General features: G+C 39.1%; 1 protein-coding gene across 2 annotated transcripts in view; it reads left to right on the forward strand.

Annotated features, from left to right (window-relative positions):
* Window positions 1-22,002, forward strand: part of sp3 (spermathreecae) — a 352,115-nt gene that overhangs the window by 267,819 nt on the left and 62,294 nt on the right. Inside the window, exon 13 of one of the 2 annotated variants that reach the window (XM_068363846.1) lies at window positions 6,076-6,297. The exons of the other annotated variant lie outside the window; for it this stretch is intronic. Within the exon in view, the coding sequence (XP_068219947.1) occupies window positions 6,076-6,297 (222 nt within the window). The remainder of the gene's footprint in view (window positions 1-6,075; window positions 6,298-22,002) is intronic. 2 annotated transcript variants of the gene reach the window in all.

Raw genomic sequence — 22,002 nt, forward strand, 5'->3', positions numbered from 1 at the left:
ACTGGTACGGAGGCTTCAGACTTGAAAATGTTGCAGAAGGCCGGCTGAAGTGAAGGTGAAAATGGCACAATGACTTAGCATTCAAAGACGTCATAGAAAGAGTGGCATCAAGTTGGGACATCAGAAGTCTTCTCCAAGAATTCGATGATAGTGTAGAACTAAGGCTAGGCTGTAGACAGTGTTAGCTACTTATCTTCCCAAGCAGGGAGGGCTGTCTGCTTCAACTCGTCTCTTCTTCTCAGTCATAACAGGATTTTGGAGATAGGTGTTTGTTGTCTGAAGGAAAGGTTGGAAACTAGCTCTTATCAAAAGTCTGGTTTTCTCTATTTCTTATCTCGTCAGGACGTGGTTTCTGTCTGGCTCGGACATATTCCTCTTTTGTCCTATGTCCTGTCCTATCTCCCCAGGACACTCTCTTAATGAAATTTATAGACCCATGTATGGGTAGAGCTAATTACAATGGGCAGTCATTTCCATTTAAGGAGTTTTTTCACAATTCTACATCTTGATTGGTTTCTTCAAAAATACCCTCTTCGATCATGGCATAGAAACCTCTAGAACAAAATTCTGTTGCAATCTCAACCTCATGTTAAGCCATAACAAAAGTGCAGCACGTGTCTGCCCGTGATGTCATTTATCATAGACAGGGATAGCCCTTAAGGTTGGGTTTCTCAAAAATATGCTGACTGCCCTGATTAAGGCAATGACATTTTGATCCAAACAAGACAGTTCCTTTATTGCTGCAGGCACTCTTCTCCAAGCCTCAGTTTGTTTGCAAAAGGCTGATGACAGTGAGGTTATTACAGCATTGACCAAACAGTCGAATCTTGTCTTGCTGCTCACACTTTGGGAATAAATACGTTTTTCAGTTTTTATAACATATCCCTTCAATAGTATTGAATCTGCCAATGACAAGTACCATCAGTTAAATTTTATTATACAGTATATTAATTTACAGTGTACCTGCATTGCTGTAATTTGAGACCATAATTAAAAGAGATATAATGATAAATGATCTAACATCCTCTCCCATTTCAAAAATGTTGCACAGAGAACAGAAAATAAATTAATAAGTACAGTGATATGTGAATAGGAAATGAAAAAACAAATGAAATGAATGAACTTAAATGAAAGAAAGGAACATAATTGTAAGTATTATTTGCAGTATATTGGAGCAATCCAGTTACTGTACAGGGGAAATTAAAATGGAATGAAAGGTGAATGGTGTTATTATTATTATTATTATTATTATTATTATTATTATTATTACTATTACTAGCCAAGCTACAACCCTAGTTGGAAAAGCAAGATGCTATAAGCCCAAGGGCTCTAATAGGGAAAAATAGCTCAGTGAGGAAAGGAAATAAGGAAATAAATAAATGATGAGAACAAATTAACAATAAATCATTCTAAAAACAGCAACAATGTCAAAACAGACATGTCATATACAAACTATTAACATCAAAACAAATGTCATATATAAACCATAAAAAGACTCGTATCACCCTGGTCAAAATAAAAACATTTGCTGCAACTTTGAACTTTTGAAGTTCTACTGATTCAACTACCCGATTAGGAAGATCATTCCACAATTTGGTCACAGCTGGAATAAAACTTCTAGAAAACTGTGTAGTATTGAGCCTCATGATGGAGAAGGCCGGGCTATTAGAATTGACTGCCTGCCCAGTATTACGAACAGGATAGAATTGTCCAGGGAGATCTGAATGTAAAGGATGGTCAGAGTTATGAAAAATCTTATGCAACATGCATAATGAACTAATTGAACGACGGGGCCAAAAATTAATATCTATATCAAGAATAAGAAATTTATTAGACCGTAAGTTTCTGTCCAACAAATTAAGATGAGAATCAGCAGCTGAACACCAGACAGGAGAACAATATTCAAAACAAGGTAGAATGAAAGAATTAAAACACTTCTTCAGAATAGATTGATCATTGAAAATCTTGAAAGACTTTCTCAATAAGCCAATTTTTTGTTCAATTGAAGAAGGCACAGACCTAATGTGTTTCTCAAAAGTAAATTTGCTGTCAAGAATTACACCTGAAATTTTAAAAGTCATACAAATTTAAAGAAACATTATCAATGCTGAGATCCGGATGTTGAGGAGCCACCGTCCTTGACCTACTTACAATCATACTTTGAGTTTTGTTAGGATTCAACTTCATACCCCATAATTTGCACCATGCACTAATCTTAGCTAGATCTCTATTAAGGGATTCACCAACCCCAGATCTACTTTTAGGGGATGGAATTGATGCAAAGAGAGTAGCATCATCTGCATATGCAACAGGTTTGTTTTCTAGGCCAAACCACATGTCATGTGTAAATGGTATGAAAAGTAAAGGGCCAAGAACACTACCCTGTGGAACACCGGATATCACATTCCTATACTCACTATGGTGCCCATCAACAACAACTCTTTGAGATCTATTACTTACAAAATCACTAATAATGCTAAGAAATGACCCACCCGCTCCCAACTGTTTGAGTTTGAAATCAAGGACCTCATGATTAACACGGTCAAAGGCAGCACTAAAATCAAGGCCAATCATACGAACTTCCTGACCCCAATCAAGGGATTTCTGTACAGCATTGGAGATTGTAAGAAGGGCATCACATGCTCCAAGGCCTTTACAAAAACCAAATTGCAAACTAGGGAATAGATGATTACCTTCAGCAAACCTATTAAGACGTTGTGCCAGAAGACGTTCAAAAACTTTAGATAATATGTGATTTATGGAAATTGGGTGGTAATCAGTGGGACTTAAGCTACCACAAACACATTCACATAGAGGAGTAACATTATCAATTCTCCAACAAGTGCCAAAAGCTCCTCTTCTTGATAACTTGCGCAAAATAACAGATAACTTTGGAGCTAAGAAATCTGCAGTCTTTATAAAAAACAAAGGAAATATACCATTTGGGTCTACACCTCCATAAACATCAAGGTCCATCGACAGAGCTTAATTTCATGAGATTGAAAAGCTAAACTAATTAGTTTAATCTCAGGAAAATAGGAATGAGGAAGTTAAAGTTTTTCATTATTCTGTTTTCTGTCAAAAACATCAGCCAAAAGGGTTTCCTTTTCCTTAGGACAGTGAGTGACTGAGCCATCTGGTTTAAGTAAGGGAGGAACTGTTGCATCTACATCATAGAGTGCAGATTTAAGGGTAGACTACCATTTTTGTTCCTGAGTTGTACCAGAAAGGGTTTCTTTTATGGTTAAATTGTATTCCTTTTGAGTTGAGGCATGAACTCTCTGAGCAAAAGCTCGAAGCTGAGTATAGTTATTCCAGGTCAAATCTGATGTTACCCTTCCAAAGATGATAGGCCTCCTGCTTCTCCAAATAAGCATGTCTACAATCATCATTGAACCACGGTTTGTCCTTCTCTCGGTACCTTAGCACACGAGAAGGGATACGCCTATCAATTATGTTGACTAGATTCTCATTCAAAGGGACAACAGAATCAACACTACTATATAATTGTGACCAATTCAAGCACAAAAGATCATGCAAAATTCCATTCCAGTCTGCTTGGGATTTCATATAAATTTTACATGAGTATGATACATCAGGTACAGGCTGCTCAGTCTTCACTACTAATGAAATCAAGGCATGATCAGATATCCCGACTGGAGAATCAACCTTACTAGTTATAACGCCAGGGGAGTCAGTGTATACGAAGTCCAACCAATTACTGGACCTGTGAGTAGCTTCATTTATGATTTGCTCACAGCCTGATCCAGAGGCAAAGTCTAAAGCTCTTAAGTCATGGCAATCGGTAGGAGAGATAGAACTTAACCACTCCCTATGGTGAGCATTAAAATCACCATCAAAGACAAAAGAAACAAAAGAAGCCTTTCTATCATCTTCTTGTATCCTAGCCATAATGGTAAGAAGACAATTGAAGACGTTAGCAAAATTTGAATAATCTCTCTCTCTCTCTCTCTCTCTCTCTCTCTCTCTCTCTCTCTCTCTCTCTCTCTCTCTCTCTCTCTCTCTCTCTCTCTCTCTCTCTCTAAAATACATTAAATGAATGATTACATCCTGAAACCTGCTTGGTTACTATGTTTATTAACAATCCTCATAATGATGGTCTTGCAAAATTATTTGTTGCAGGTTTTTTTTTTAATCTGTCTCTACAATATTTGGTTTCAAGGATAACAGAACACAATCTTTGAGTTACGGAAGGTTTCTGCCTAAGTAGGCTCAGTCTCCAATAATTCAGATGGCTGCTGCTAATTTATTACTGAATTTATCAAGCAATAGTTCAGCTCAATGCATAGGGGAAAATATAGGCTTTCTAGATTAAATTTGTATAGTAATAGTTTATTTACTGAAAGCTAATTGATATTATTCATGCAAGGCTACTTTGCTAATTGATAAAGCCGATTAAAAAGTAAGGTTTTTATATTTTTGTTGAAAGCACTGTAATAATAGTGAGAAAATGCAGTCTCATTTTTTTATTTCCCACTAAAAAGATGCAACTATAGACTTTTTGTCTTGATAACTCACTTTAGTTTACTCCGTAACATGTGGGATATTGCTTTGATTAATTATATTTATTGAACTTTATACTTTGCCATTACCATATATTATTATCTTGTATGTGGTCCAGCTTTGAAAATTGCTTTTGTAAGATGTCGGGTTTCTTTTGATTTTATAAGTTTGCTGTAAAACTGAGGTATGAAAGCTCTCAGGTTAAAAAGTTTTCAGATTTGGGGGAATCTATTCATAAACATCATGCTCTTGTTTACTCAATAGCTGTTGTGACGGTGGTGGAATTTCAATTATACTGTATTAGGTACAAAGGACTTAACATGGTTATACATGAAGAAATTTTACATGGTCTTTCTTTTGCTCACAATTATTGAGTGATTTTGGCGAAATTCGCTTGATTTTTGATAGTATATAAGGAGATCCAATTATTTTGGGTCTGAGGGTCTGTTTGTTACAGGTTTACGAGTAACTAGTGAGATAGTTATTGGATTTCAATATACTCTACCTGGAATTACTATATGGTCTGGCCTAACTTTTTTTGTCTGGTATAACATCTCTGATTTTTATCTCATAAACTAGGATTCTGAGAATAGTTATTACAAATGGGAATGGTATTGTGATGATAACTTCAACTTGAAAGATACCTAATACTCCCATTCTTCCGTAGTTCATTATCTGTGGATAAGTCATTATACCATTCAGGCTTACAATATACTGTGTACATTATCAATATTCCATCCTTGTTAATTATCCAGTTCAGTTTCACACAGGTTGGGCCATGCTATCTTTATAATTCAGATGTTGAGGTGTTAAAATGTAGTAAATAACAAACAATTGATCCTTTAATTTCTTGCCAGCTTTCCTTTAAAATTGTATTACATATATCCAAATAAGTAATTTGTTAAAAGTGAGGTGTTAGATTTTCTGCCATAGTAAGGTAAAGTTATGAATAATTTTGTGTTTCATCTGTAAATTGTCACAGTTGAATCAGTCACTGTAAACATAATCAGTTTATAATTATGTTGCTTAGATATTTTGACCACCAAAGAGTGATAGGTTAGTGCAGATGGATTCATTCTACATTGAAATCTGAAATGCTTCCAATATATTTTTAAGCTTGACTTCAGATTTTATAGAAACGTTGGGCTAAACATTGGTTTTGCTCCTCCAATTTGGGATACTAAATACAGAACAAATTAAATTTGAAGACTTTGGAGTCATAATGCTCTTCCAGCTAAATGGATATTTTGGGAAGATCTTTTTTTATTCCTAATTTTGTTTCTGCATGTGTTCATATCGTACATTTTCATTGCATATCTTTTAGTTGAAAGGGTTTACTTTCATAAATGTTTCATTCATAAATCCCTAATTTAGTTTTGATTGGTTATTATTTTCTGTTCGTATATAACTGATGGGTTTTGGCAGAAAACTTGTAGTAAATAAGTATTTTAAATGAAGTTATAATTTATTAAATGCTCCCTACAACTACCGTGAAGATGGTGGGAATTGGTTGTCTTATGAAAGGTGATTGCGATGTTTCTGTCGTTACAGATACTATAGGAACCATTTTGGTGACACTTATCGTCAAGTAGCTATAGACACAATGCTTGTGGGATGTCAACTCTCTGACGATCAGTGGCAAGAGATAGACTATATTGAAACTTTGCTCAATGTCGCAAGTGCCTTAATGCCCATTGGTCCTCCTACTTACATGGCCGAGATTGCACCCGGCAACGAGAAATACTTAGCAAGTGCCCTATACTCATTGTCCAGGTCAGGACAACTGGAACACAACATCAGTTCGTGTTGTGCTTTGTTTTATTTTTGTATGACTTTTGAAGTGGACGTGGTAGTTGTTTACAAGACCCCACACTCCATACACTGCCAAATTATGCAAAGCTATTGTTTTCCTCTATTACTTTTTCATAATTTAAAACAATTTGCCACATGGGAAATGAGTTGAAATTATAAAAAACTATAGAATTATAAAAAGAAAACTAGCCTGGTTTCCTCACTAAACGACCTAGATATAACATCGTCAACATAGTCAACCAAACAGAAATTTGTGATGCCAGTGTACATTTGATATGTATTTAAGATATATACAGTACTAAATAGAAAATGGAGTAATTGCTCAAAAGTGTTCATAAAATATAAAATTCACAAATAGTGACACTTTGGAGTAATTACTCCATTATTACAGTATTTAGCATATATTTTGAATATACAGTACTGTATATCAAATGTATGCTGGCATCAAGAACTTCTGTTTGGTTGACTATGTTGACGATGTCAGTTCCAGGTCATTTAGTGAGGAAACCAGGCTAGTTTTCTTTTTATAACTCTATCATTTTTTTTCATAATTTTAACTTGTTTCACATGTGGTAAATTGTTTAAAATCATGAAAAAGTAAGAGAGGAAAACAATAGCTTTGCATAATTAGGCATTATATGTAGTGTGGTCTTGTAAACAAATGCTGTGGACATTTGTAAATAACCAATTTGCTTCTTGGACTGCTCTGAACTAAGATTATTGGGTTTTCCAGCTGACACAGATGTGGCAAAAGTCAGTTAATATGTATTTATGGATTTATTTTTCAATATTTAACTTAGCCGGTGATTATAATAGCTGCAACTCTGTTGCCCGACAGACAACTCTAAGGTAAAAACTCGCCAGCGATCGCTACACAGGTTGCGGGTGTGCCCAACAGCGCCATCTGTCGTCCAGATACCCAGTACTCAATGTAAACAAAGACTCAATTTTCTCTCTGTCGTGCTATCGACAAGACGTACTTACTCGCTGTTGCTAAACTGGAGTTTTTTCACAACTAATTGGTGAAGTACTTTATTCTAGTTTTGAGCTTTCGCTGTGCAGGGTTTCTTCACACAAATCCTTGAACTCTTTTTGATAACGGATTCTTTGTTGATGACTTTTTGATAGTTTTTTGAATTTCCCTTTGACCAATTCAAAATGGCTGACCCTTCACAAGTCCCAAAATTTAGGAAGTGTAATGCTAGGGACTGTTCAAGGCGTCTTCCGAAGGCTTCTATCGACCCTCACACTGTTTGTTCCAATTGTCGGGATAAAACCTGTCAATTGGAAGATCGGTGTGAGGAGTGCGTTGGGCTTTCGGAATTCGATTTTATCGAATTCCAAAAGTATACACGTAGGCTAGAGAGAGATAGAGTTAGGAGAAGTTCTTCTCGTTCTGTTGATATATCCTCTCCTCATGCCCCACAACCTATTCCTTCCCCTGTAGTGGTTGCTCCTAACCCCCCTCCTGGCACTCAGGAACCTTCGATGGCTGATATGATGCGTGCCATCCAGGCTCTGGGTGAGAGAGTTGAGTCCCTTGCTAGTGACCGTAATCAGCTCATGGCGGATGTGAAGGAGCTTAAGTGCAAAAGTGCAGTGGGAAGTGCTAAAGTGCCGAGTGATAGTGTTGTGGATAGTGTTGCGCTTGAGGGTTCGTCTGTTCGTGCCTGTCGTCCTCCTAGTCCGGGACCTCTTGCAAGCTCCCAAGTCCAGGGGAGAAGCAATGTCGTACGACAAATGGGTTCGAGAGGCTTTAATCAGCGAACAGACGTTCCCTCCGTGGTATCGGGCGTATCTACCCAAGATCGCCCCTGCCTAACTAAGACGAGAGAGCCCATTTATTCCTCGTCTTCGGAAGGTGTTTCTCGCAAGAAACCCTGGACCAAGGTCTCACGACCGTTAAAGCGCAAGTCGGTCCCTTCCGCACAAGTCCAACGGCCCAGTTGTAGCCACTGGGTCAGTTCGGACTCGCTGCCGTCATCCGATGACTGCTCACCGCCTAAGAGAGGCAAAGCGGTACCGCTTCAGACAGTTACACCGTCTGTCGCCGCACCTGCTCCTGTAGACCCTAAGTGGTCTCTACTGCAAGACATGCAGTCTAAACTAACGTCTCTTATGCAGGACTTTCGTGCGGAGAAGGTTGCTGCCGCACCAGCTAGTGCAGCTCCTTGCCTACAACCGCCCACACGATCGGTTGTGCGTCCTGTGGACGCTGAGGTAACCTTCTCACGCACACCAGTTGAGAGAGTTCCGCCTCCCATGCGTTCCAGTGTGATCTGCCAGCCGCATGTTGACGTTCAGCGACGCACGGAGGTCTCCGTTGACGTTCGTGAGGTTCAACAACCGTCAGAGTTGTTTTGTTTTGACGCGGTGCGTCAACCTCCGCAACCCAGTGTGGTTGCCTCTGCTCACCCACATCAGTCCAGACAGTCTGGAGTAGACGCTGTGCGTCCCCGCGCTGCTATGGTTGTTGCCAGCTCACAGACTGGGCAACAGTTCCATGACGTTGCGTCCGGCTCAGTCACGCATGCACCCGTGCGACCGGACTCAGCTAACCAGCCGTTACCCACTCCGTTGCCGTTCCCTCATCAGTTATCGGATGAGGGACTTTCTGATGATGATGTTGCTGCACACGTAGATGAACCGCATTCAGAACTGGACGAGCCTAAGTCTACGCAACCCTCTTTGGACTTTAGGAAAGTTTTGGCCCTTTTCAAAGAGATGTTTCCGGACCAGTTTGTTTCTGTGGCTCCGCGTTCTCCTCCGTCAGAGTTTGTGTTAGGCATGCCGTCAACCACTCCTGCCTTTACTAGACTCGTCCTCGCACGCTCGTCCAAGAGAGCTTTGCGAGTGATAGGAGAATGGCTGCAGTCCAAGAAGAGTTTAGGGAAGACAGCTTTTACGTTTCCCCCTGCTAGACTCTCTTCTAGATCGAGCGTCTGGTATGCCACGGGAGAAGTTCTCGGCTTGGGAGTTCCTGCCTCTGCCCAGGGCGACTTCTCAAGTCTTGTAGACTCTCCCCGCCGCCTTGCCATGAGACGCTCAAAGATATGTTGGTCATCTTCGGACCTGGACCACCTTTTGAAAGGTATCTTTAGAGCCTTCGAAGTTTTTAACTTCTTAGACTGGTGTCTAGGAGCTCTAAGCAGAAAGATCTCTCCGACAGAGAAGGAGACTTCCTTGCTCATTATGTCCTGCATGGACAAGGCCGTACGTGATGGGTCTAATGAGCTTGCTGCATCATTTGTGTCCGGAGTCCTTAAGAAGCGTGAAAACCTATGCTCATTCCTTTCAGCTGGAGTTACACCATGCCAGAGATCCGAACTTCTGTTTGCTCCTCTTTCCAAGTGCCTTTTTCCAGAAGACCTGATTAAGGAAATTGCCGCTTCTTTGATACAGAAGGACACTCACGATCTTGTTGCGTCCTCCGCTCGCAAAGCCACCCCTTTGCCTACCTTGTCAGCTAGACCAAGGATGGACACTCCAGCGTCCCGTTTTATTCCGCCCTTTCGTGGCAGAGCCTCCAGCAGAGGAGGTGCTCGTGCCGAAGGGAAACGAGGAAAGAAGAAAGGAACCAAGTCCTTTAAGGGCAGAGTCTGACTGCCAGCTTCTTCAGACAGCAGTGGGAGCCAGACTCAAGAACTTCTGGCAGACCTGGGAAAAGAGAGGCGCAGATGCACAATCTGTGAAGTTGCTCAGAGAGGGGTACAAGATCCCGTTTGTACGGAAACCCCCTCTAGCAACGTCTCCCATCGATCTCTCTCCCAGGTACAGAGAGGAAGACAAGAGACGAGCCTTGAAACAGGAAGTGTCTCTTTTACTAGAGAAGGGAGCGGTGGTCAAAGTCTCGGACCATCAAACCCCGGGATTCTACAACCGACTCTTCTTGGTGTCAAAGAAGACAGGAGGGTGGAGGCCGGTGCTAGACGTCAGTGCTCTGAATGTCTTTGTCACAAAGCAGACGTTCTCCATGGAGACCACAAAGTCGGTTCTAGCAGCGGTCAGAAGGGAAGACTGGATGGTCTCTTTAGACCTAAGGGACGCCTACTTCCACGTCCCCATCCACCCGGACTCCCAACCTTTTCTGAGATTCGTTTTCGAAAAGGTTGTCTACCAGTTTCAAGCCCTGTGCTTTGGCCTAAGCACAGCTCCTCTTGTGTTTACGAGGCTGATGAGGAATGTAGCCAAATTCCTTCATTTAGCGGACATCCGAGCCTCCCTCTATTTGGACGACTGGCTTCTCAGAGCTTCTTCCAGTCGTCGCTGTCTGAAGGATCTAAAGTGGACTCTAGATCTGACCAAGGAATTGGGTCTCCTTGTCAATATGGAAAAGTCACAAGTGGTCCCATCCCAAACTATTGTGTATTTAGGGATGGAGATTCACAGTCTAGCTTTTCGGGCTTTTCCGTCGGCCCCCAGAACAAGCCAAGCCCAGTTATGCATCGAGAACATGCTGAAGAAGGAACGATGTTCAGTCAGAAAGTGGATGAGTCTGATAGGGACGCTATCATCCCTGGAACAGTTTGTGTCATTAGGAAGACTACACCTCCGTCCTCTTCAATATCACCTAGCATTTCACTGGAAAAAGGACAAGACGCTAGAAGCGGTCTCGATCCCCATTTCCGAGAAGATGAAGTCTTGCCTGACTTGGTGGAAGGACAGTATCAGCCTCAGAGAGGGTCTGCCCCTGGCTGTTCAGACTCCCAACCACGTTCTCTTCTCGGACGCATCGGACGTAGGCTGGGGCGCGACATTAGACGGTCGGGAATGTTCGGGATTATGGAACTCGAGTCAAAGGATAATGCATATCAACTGCAAGGAGCTACTGGCAGTACATCTGGCCTTGAAAAGCTTCAGGTCTCTCCTTCAAGGCAAGGTGGTAGAAGTGAACTCGGACAACACCACTGCCTTGGCGTACATCTCCAAGCAAGGAGGGACCCACTCACTGACGTTGTACGAGATCGCAAGGGACCTGCTCATCTGGTCAAAAGGTCAAAACATATCACTAGTTACGAAGTTCATCCAAGGCAACTTGAATGTCATGGCAGATTGTCTCAGTCGGAAGGGACAAGTAATTCCAACAGAATGGACCCTCCACAAGGATGTATGCAAGAGACTTTGGGCCACTTGGGGCCAACCGACCATAGATCTCTTTGCAACCTCGATGACCAAGAGGCTCCCAATATATTGCCCACCAATCCCGGACCCAGCAGCAGTTCATATAGATGCCTTTCTCCTAGATTGGTCGCATCTAGATCTATACGCATTCCCACCGTTCAAGATTGTCAACAAGGTACTGCAGAAGTTCGCCTCTCACGAAGGAACAAGGTTGACGCTAGTTGCTCCCCTCTGGCCCGCGAGAGAATGGTTCACCGAGGTACTTCGATGGCTAGTAGACGTTCCCAGAAGTCTTCCTCTAAGGGTGGACCTTCTACGTCAGCCACACGTAAAGAAGGTACACCAAAGCCTCCACGCTCTTCGTCTGACTGCCTTCAGACTATCGAAAGACTCTCGAGAGCTAGAGGCTTTTCGAAGGAGGCAGCCAGTGCGATTGCTAGAGCAAGGAGAACATCCACCCTTAGAGTCTACCAATCGAAGTGGGAAGTCTTCCGAAACTGGTGCAAGTCAGTATCTGTATCCTCGACCAGTACCTCTGTAGCTCAAATAGCTGACTTTCTCTTATACCTGAGAAAAGAACGATCTCTTTCAGCTCCCACTATCAAGGGCTACAGAAGCATGTTGGCATCAGTCTTCCGGCATAGAGGCTTGGATCTTTCCAACAATAAAGATCTACAGGACCTCCTTAAGTCTTTTGAGACCACGAAGGAGCGTCGTTTGGTTACACCTGGTTGGAATTTAGACGTGGTACTAAGATTCCTCATGTCAGACAGGTTTGAGCCGCTACAATCAGCCTCCCTGAAAGATCTCACCTTAAAGACACTTTTCCTGGTATGCTTAGCCACAGCTAAAAGAGTCAGTGAGATTCATGCCTTCAGCAAGAACATCGGATTTTCGTCAGAAAAAGCTACATGTTCACTACAACTTGGTTTTCTAGCCAAAAATGAGCTACCTTCTCGACCTTGGCCGAAATCGTTCGATATTCCCAGCTTATCGAATATGGTAGGCAATGAACTAGAAAGAGTCTTATGTCCTGTGAGAGCTCTTAGGTTCTATTTAAAACGAACTAAACCTTTACGAGGCCTATCTGAAGCTTTATGGTGTTCAGTTAAGAAACCATCTTTGCCTATGTCAAAGAATGCTTTATCCTATTTTATCAGACTGTTAATACGAGAAGCTCATTCCCATCTGAGTGAGGAAGACCAAGCATTGCTGAAGGTAAGGACACACGAAGTTAGAGCTGTCGCAACTTCCGTGGCCTTTAAGCAAAATAGATCTCTGCGAAGTATAATGGACGCAACCTATTGGAGAAGCAAGTCAGTGTTTGCGTCTTTTTATCTAAAGGATGTCCAGTCTCTTTACGAGAACTGCTACACACTGGGACCATTCGTAGCAGCGAGTGCAGTATTGGGGGAGGGCTCAACCACTACAATTCCCTAATTCCATACCCTTTTAATCTTTCTCTTGAAATGTTTTTATTGTTCTTTTGGGTTGTCCGGAAGGCTTAGAAGCCTTTCGCATCCTGGTTGATTTGGCGGGTGGTCAAAGTCATTTCTTGAGAGCGCCTAGATTAGGGGTTTTGATGAGGTCCTGTTGTATGGGTAGCAACCCTTGATACTTCAGATCCTAGGGGTCGCTCAGCATCCTAAGAGGATCGCGAGGCTCCGTAAGGAAGACGTACTTAAAAGGCAGAGTAATTGTTCAAGTCGACTTCCTTACCAGGTACCTATTTATTTTGTTTTTGTTATTTTGATAACTTCTAAAATGAAATAAAAACTCTTAGCTCATAATAATGTAAACATATATTGCTGGTCTCTACCCACCCCCCTGGGTGTGAATCAGCTATTATAATCACCGGCTAAGTTAAATATTGAAAAATGTTATTTTGATAATAAAATAAATTTTTGAATATACTTACCCGGTGATTATAAATTAAAGGACCCTCCCTTCCTCCCCAATAGAGACGCAGTGGAACGAGGAGAAAATTGAGTCTTTGTTTACATTGAGTACTGGGTATCTGGACGACAGATGGCGCTGTTGGGCACACCCGCAACCTGTGTAGCGATCGCTGGCGAGTTTTTACCTTAGAGTTGTCTGTCGGGCAACAGAGTTGCAGCTATTATAATCACCGGGTAAGTATATTAAAAAATTTATTTTATTATCAAAATAACATATTACTTCATTTTTTATTTAGAAAATTTTATGGTTAATGTTAGTTAGTTTGACTTTTGTAGTTTCTTTTTTTTTGTCTTTTCTTTGGGAATTTTCTTCCTTTAACTAATATACTGTAATATAAAAGTCATAATTTATCAGAGATACTGATTTAAAATTCCAATTTAACGCTGTGTTATTATTTTGAATTTATGTATTTGAAATGCTAATTTAGAAGAAGAATTGGGTGTAATTTCACAGGCTTTGTGACATCCTGGCCTGCTATATTTACTTCATTGACTCTCCCCTGATGTTCATAGTGCTTTCCTCTCGAAAGCTGGCTTATATCTACATTGCTCCCACACGGCACCCCTCCCAAAAAAGTCCACTTTCTTCCCTTCAACAGGATTAGTTCTCCAGCCCTGTATTGGTAATATAGTGGCTAATGGCAATAATTGTGAGTTGGGCTGCTCCTGCCTTTGTCTTTCAGTACTTTTGTCCATGGATATTGATAGGTTGACAGTACGTAGTTACTCAGATTGTGAAACCGTTTACTGTGTTTAGATTATTTTTTAATATATGGGATGTCTTCTCCTGGATTTGTTATTAGTAATTACTGTGTCGTTTCTTCAAGCGAGCTATATTTGAGTGATTATGATCCTCATTCTCTTTTGTCTTGTGGTAGTGACAGCGTTGTGATTTGGACAGTCTTTGTGATGAGTGCATAAGGCTTACTGTTCTTATGGGAACATATGTTTTGATATGGAAAAAGTATGTTTTAATGGTTGATGAACAAATATAAGGTTCCAAATGTAAATGAAAGCTTACTTTTAGTTCTAGAAAAATCCAAAGATTAGGCTAGTTGAATGTAGTGGTGAAAAAGATTAAAATAGCACCTCGGCTTTTAACAAGCATTTGTGTTATGATAGCATTGAGCTTAAGCTCTTAATTTCTTTGGCTTCTTTTGTTGAATCTAAGAAGTACAGTGAATCTTTGGGCCAAATGGAAGTTGAAACCTAAAGCGTGGTTTACACGGTCAAACAGTTTGTCGAACCTAGGTGACAAACCTGCTTGTCAAATGGTTCGAAGTGGTGGAGTCAGCCACAAATGCATAAGGTTTGTGGACAATGAAGCCCAGCCCACAAAAGTCAGGCGAGAACAGACTTTCTTTGAGCCATTTGATGAACGTGTTTGACAGCCAAATACCCCTTTCACACATTGTAACATCACTTCAAACAATTGTTTATCGAACCGCGTTCGACGCACCATTCGACCTTGTAAACCCTGCTTAACACAGCCTAGTTCTTCAAGTTTTGCCCAACGGATGAAGTACACCAGTCAGTAATGGTTCTGAAGGTGTACAGCACATGACAGAGTTGAATCTCTCCACGACCCTTGGAATTTTAATAATGAAATTTGTTATCTCTGTACTCAACTGATATTCATATTCATGCCCATCCTCTTTCCTATTGACTAATGAACCAGAGGGATAGGATATTAGTTGTGACTTTAAGAGTGAAAGACAAAGGCAGGAGCATCATATCCACTTTGTGGTTATTGACATTTGCCTCTAGGTCGTCTCAATACTAGAATAGAAGCCTAACCCGATTGAAGGCAAGACAACTGTAAATTCCTATTTTTTATGTTATAATGTTGATATAAGCCAAACATCGAGAAGGAAGCAATATAGATATCAGGTGAGTATAGATGAAAACAAAATATTCTTTTATTAACTTTTTTTCATATTTCTTGAAGTTAGCATAGCCTTCAATTTAATAATGCTGGTCTTGTTAAGTATAGATATCCATGGATAGTTTCCATCATCGTGTGGTTACCTAATTCATTGTCTCTCGCTGATCCTTTCCTGTGGCCTTGTGTCTTTAGTTTCAATCCTATCGTTTAAATATAAATTTTGAGAAAATTTTTAATAGATCATTTCAGCTGAGTAGATATTTTTCCATGAAAAAAACTAGGATTGAAGCTGCCAAAAGTTAGATTTTAAAAAGAAGAGGGAAGTACTTATTGCAATGGTTAATAAAAGTTTAGCCAGCTGTTTTCATTAGGAGCTTTATTTTGTAGTAAAGTGTTAGGGGGACTTTATTTTTTAGTAGCTAAAGTGGTAGGAACTTTATTTTGTAGCAGCTGGAGTGTTAGGAACTTTATTTTGTAGTAGCTAGAGTAAAGCCACATTTGTGTCGGGAACTGTCTGAAAGTCTTGTTCCTTCTCTAGTAAGTGAATGCTGCTTTAGGTGACCATTCAACATGATCCTGTGATTCCCTTAGACGTTAGTTACTTATTGAATATCGGTAATAATCTGGAATTTAAAATAATGTGAAACACTACCTATTTTTTTTATTTTCATTTGTTACATTAAGTTATTTGGGTAATTATTTACAACACCACACTCTCCATTTACTCCAAAATAATACAATCCTGCAGTTCTCATCTTCTTGCACAGTAATTAGGTGGTTATTTAAATTCTGGGAAAGCAATAATTAGCAAGATAAGTTGAGGAAGGGGGAAGGGGTTATAAAAAGAAAATAGCTCGGTTTCCTCACTAAATGACCTGGAACTGATACCGTCAACATAGTCAACCAAACAGAATTCGTGATGCCAGCGTACATAAACAGAAGTTCGTGATGCCAGCGTACATTTGATATAGTGTATATTCAAAATATACTTAATTAAAAATGGACTAATTTACTCAAAAGTGTCTATAGAATATGCAATTTACAAATAGTGACACTTTTGAGTATCACTCAATTTTTCAACAAGTATATTTTGAATATACAGTATATCAAATGTACGCGGGCATCACGAACTTCTGTTTATGTACGCTGGCATCACGAACTTCTGTTTATGTACGCTGGCATCACGAATTCTATTTGGTTGACTGTGTTGACATGTCAGTTCCAAGTCGTTTAGTGAGGAAACCGAGCTATTTTCTTTTTATAAACCCTTCCCCAACATATCTTGCTAATTATTGCTTTCCCAGAATTTAAATAACCCCCTAATTACTGTGCAAGAAGATGAGAACTGCAGGATTGCATTATTTTGGAGTAAATGGAGAGTGTGGTGGTGTAAACAATTACCGTTATTTGTATGCTTGGTACTATTCTTACAGTGTTGGCATTTAAATTTTGGTGACATAACTCTCTTTGCTTGCCTGATTTGAAACCACTTAACTTCATAATTTTACTCCTTAGTTTTTATAGTACTTTTAATAATTTCATTTGGACATTTGTTTGTATGCATCATTTCAATTTCTCAATGCAGCTTGTGTTTATTTCAACTTGTTTTTCTTGGTGACTTTGCCCTGCTTTATATTATTTGCATGTCTATTGGCTATTGATATTTACTAAATTTAACAAATATTTCATAAAAATGAATTATTGTCTTTAATTTTATACTTTTATTGAAGTACAAACATTTTGTTTCTTGCATTTAAAAGTATGCTGTAGTAATAGATTATTTTATATATTTGAAAAGTTTATCCTTGCAAATGGCATCAACTCTTTTACATATCTAGAACAGCAAATACCTATAGGTTAAGTTAATTCCCCTATTTTAAGTACATGGGAAGTATGATCAACAGATGCTGTAGCATCTAACGTTAAATATAGTGCGGAAAGGGAGTTGTGGTGTTGCAGCTACAGTTAGATGGGCTATTTGAATCCCTCATTTCCCTTACAGAAATGAGAATACTTAGTTGCATGTCGAAATAACACTGATTTACACAGTACATAATGTTACACCTAAGAACAAATCACAAATATAAGGTGACATGTCTTGAGTATATTTATAAGTTATTGCAAAGTTTTAAACATTTTAAAGCTTCCTGATTTTATGTGAAATAGTTTCAGGTAAGGATTTTACTTTGTAAGATGCTATACCATAATTTAATTAAGGACTAGTGGTATGTGTAATGGTAAAAACAAAAGAGAAACCTTGTATGAATAGTTTTCTGCATTCTTTGTATGTTATCAAACTTCAGCTATAATCAACAAAGATTCATGAATACACATTTACCATAATCTACAATTGGTCTTCAAAGGTCTTTGTGCTGACTTTAGAATTGGTTATTTCACTTTTAACATGGAATTTATGCTCAGTGTGATAATCTTTCTTCAAACAAAACTCCATCTAGGAGGGTATTGCCCTAAGTATACCTCCCTCGGTAAACTCTAGGGATTATTTAAGGGTCATTGCGGCATTCTTTTGGCTCCTAGCTGCATTTCCTTCAAGTTCTGCTATTCCTCTATCCCTGCATCCTGTCTTCTATTTAGCTGTTCAACCTCTTGTGATTTTACTTCATGGTTTTCCCCCTGGTATAATTATGCTGGATGGCCAACAAGGCCTTAGCACTAGCCAGAAAGACTCACTGGGGAATAGAGGGCATGTGTAGAAGATCCCTTTACCAGCTGATACCATTTTGATTTCTCATTCTTCTTCAGTCCAGTACCTCAGATGGCTGTGCTGGTAACATCCAGAAAAGAAATATTCCCTAGCATTCTCATTTTATGTACTAGTCTGGTGTACTTATCTGTAGTTGATTGAATGTAGAGGTGAAGATGCAGAAGCTAATTAAAATAATAGAAGGAAAAAAAGTGTTAGTTTTTGGTTAGATTTCTGGGATTCCCCTTTCTATGTTGCTACCCCCCTGCCCACCTTCATGCTGCTTCTGTAGACACAGGTCAGGTTAGTAGTGTGGAAATTAAAAATTTTAGAAGTGGTAACTTGATTCTGTTGTTGGTGAAATAGTTAATGAAAGATATGTCAAATTCGATTTACTGACTGTTCGAGCATTGTCTTTACATTTGGAAGCAGATATTCAGGCGTCTTTTCATAAACCTAAGAAGAATATTTTGGAGTTGCACTCTGATAGTTTAATTAGATGTACTACTCAAGAACCAGACCATTTTACGGGACATATTACTTAACTCAGCACAGTAAATAATAATGCAAGGAGTTTCCAACATTTATTATCGTATAGCTGAATAAATAATTTTTTCATTGATATATAATTTTTCATATTTTGTAGAGAGAGAGAGAGAGAGAGAGAGAGAGAGAGAGAGAGAGAGAGAGAGAGAGAGAGAGAGACCCCCCCTTCGATGCAAAACACATCTAATGGTGCTTAAAGGAGTACATATCCCGGAATAAAAGATAAGTTCAAGGGTTAAAGAAAGTACTTTAGCAATATCTTGAGTGTCCACTCCAATATCTTCTTTTATTGCATTTCACCTGAATTTCCTTTCATCAATGAAATATTTATCCTTGATGAAGTATTGTGACACACAAGGAATACACCATCTAACAACATACAGTAATTTTCAATTTAAAAAACAACAGGCTTAACCCATTTATACAACTGTAACTAGTTCAAATGCGAGAGATCACTCAAGATGCTATAAACAGATTTTTAATTTGGGTTTCCTTAAAGCCTAAAAGGTCTAGTGTTTTGCTATACAAGTGATTTTTCAGTTTTGAAAGTAGATTCAAATATTCCTAATGTTTATGTTGCTTCTCTCTCGAAGCTTGCCTGTGTCGACGCTTACCCCCAAAACTAAGATTTTACCCTTTTTATTTTTCGTTTCACTAGGCTTTGGTCTGTAATATAGTATTGTTTTTGTTTTGCTTTAGCAAGTTAACTTTTTCCTGTGTAAATTCTTTAGACGTAAGTGTTATTTTGGTTCTCGGTGATTGTAAGGAATGTCTTCTGGATTTCTTAGTAATTATTGCAGATTGTTCAAGGAAATATTCTCTGGGCGTTCATGATTTGCATTGTCTGTATCTGGCATGGGGGCCCAGTATTGGGATTTAGATCATTGAAGCAAAGAATGAGAAGGCCTTATTGTTCCTCTTTTAAGAAAAAAATTTTCAGATGGTTGCTAACCAATTTAAAATTACCAAACAAAAAGTCTAACATTAATTTCAAAGGTAAAACCAGAAAACACAGGTTTAGTTGTTTATAGCAAGGATGATGTCAATGATATCATTCGAGTGAGTCTAGTTTTGATAGGGATGAGCATCAGAAGCTCTTGTCATCTTTAGATTCTTAAGTGAAATCTCAGATGCCGTGTCTTTTCGCTAAGAAGTTTAGCCCAATCTATTCCGTTTTGAACCTTGGCCTAGCTTCTCAAGTTTTAGTACACCACCCAGTAAGGGTTCTGTTGATGCACAGCACATAACAGAGTTGAGATTCTTTCTCATCAGAGCCTCAAATTCTCTATTTACCGCAGTTTCTTCTGCAACATAAACCCTCATATAACTGAAATCTAGTCTGCTCTATTAGACCACTTGATTTCGAGGCAGAAGACCAAGCTGGTAGACGGGGTTCCAATATACCAACGCTCGCTGAAGTAAGCACTAATGAACAAGCTCCTATTACACACATAATTGGTGTGGCATCTTGTTTTGGATAACTGTACTGTAACTTTTTGGTTGTTATATCCATCCACTCTACGAATGAGGCAATCATGATCAACCTCATGATAGCTATTTAGTAATAAAATATTGTATTTTTCCTGTTGAATACATAGGAAAGATTACTTAAAATAGTTCTTTTAAAGTTTTGAATGGAAGTGAGCTGGTCTCATATAAGGTTGCCCACTACTACTTCTTCATATCTATCAAGTTGGTAGACGGGATCATTATTCCACTCTTAGCTATATTATGAAAGAGAAATACGTACTGCTTAATTCCTGTAGATAATTTTAGATAACATTTAAAGTTTCAGATGAATAGTTGCATCCTATTTCATGTAGCAATTTGCCAGTCTTATGCAGGCTCAAACTCTAGCACTTCCTAAGTTTTCCCTAGATGTTTTCAAGTGGGTGTTAGTACCTCTACTGACGAAATGAATGGCTAGACTATTGCATGCGCAGAGGTTCCCATTAAAAGTAAACTAAAGAATGCTTAATAAGACATCTCTGATGAAGTATCTAATCATTAAGGAAACATTTAAATTGGGCATCCAACTAAGTTACTTGAGCAAAGTTCTGTTACAGTACTGAACTGCTTTTATTTTGTGTCTTATTTGATGATCCACTAAGACTGCTTATTCTCCATACTTTTGCTAATTTTACAGTCAGGGTCAATTCTTAGTCACCTATAGTGAAGAAAGTATCTCATTCACTTCTCGTGGGGATGATACAAAGGACATTATTTTGCCTGATCTTGTTGTTATTCCATAATTGGTGCAAACAAAAAACTATCTTTAAATATAGATTTTAAAAGCTAATTCATTAGAATTTTGTTTCTTGTCATGTATAATAATGAAGTTGGTAACAAATTATTATTAACTAGTGTATTGGACCCATAAAAAATGACTTGAATATTTAGATATGCATGCACGCAGAGATTATATCTATCTATCATATCATCATCATCATCTCCTATGCCTATTGACGCAAAGGGCCTCGGTTAGATTTCGCCAGTCGTCTCTATCTAGAGCTTTTAATTCAATACTCCTGCATTCATCATCTCTTACTTCAGTCTTCATAGTCCTCAGATATGTAGGCCTGGGTCTTCCAACTTTTCTAGTGCCTTGTGGAGCCTAGCAGAACGTTTGGTAAACTAATTTCCCTTGGGGAGTGCGAAGACCATGCCCAAACCATCTCCATCTACCCCTCATCACGATCTCATCCACATATGTCACACTAGTAATCTGTGTTATAGTTTCATTTCTAATCCTGTCCTGCCATTTAACTCCCAATATCATTCTGAGGGCTTTTTTCTCAAATCTACTAACTCTATTGGATATTGTTTAATTGTCATACCATGACTCATGTCCATAGAGTAACACCTATCTCACTAGACTGATATATAGTCTGATTTTTTATATGTAATTTCAGGGGATTTGATTTTTAAAGTTTACCTAAACCTAGCCATTGTCTGGGTTGCTTTTTTCAATCTATCACTAAACTCTAATTGTAAAGACCCTGTATTGGAGATCATAGTTCTTAAATATTTAAATGATTGTACCTCATTAATCATATTCCCTTCCAAAGATATTTCATCTTCTATTGCAGACTCCATTCTCATCATTTGTCTTTCTTCAATTTATCTTCAGCCAACCTCTTGGGATATTTCATGCATTCTGATAAGCAAGCATTACAAATCCTGTGGTGTTCTGCTGGCAAGGACAGCATCATCAGCATACTCTAGGTCTGCTAAACTCCTGTCACCAATCCAGTCCAATCCTTCTCCTCCATCTCTGACTGTTCTACACATTACACAATCTATGAGGAGGATAAACACCATAGGTGACAACACATTCCCTTAGGGTACTCAACTGCTCACTGGAAATTCATTTGATAAGACTCCCTTAACATTAACTTTGCACTTGCTATGCTCATGAACAGATTTAGTTAAATTTACACATATAAGAGGAA

This window comes from Palaemon carinicauda, chromosome 40 (genome assembly GCF_036898095.1).
Source record: "Palaemon carinicauda isolate YSFRI2023 chromosome 40, ASM3689809v2, whole genome shotgun sequence".
NCBI lineage: Eukaryota > Metazoa > Arthropoda > Malacostraca > Decapoda > Palaemonidae > Palaemon > Palaemon carinicauda.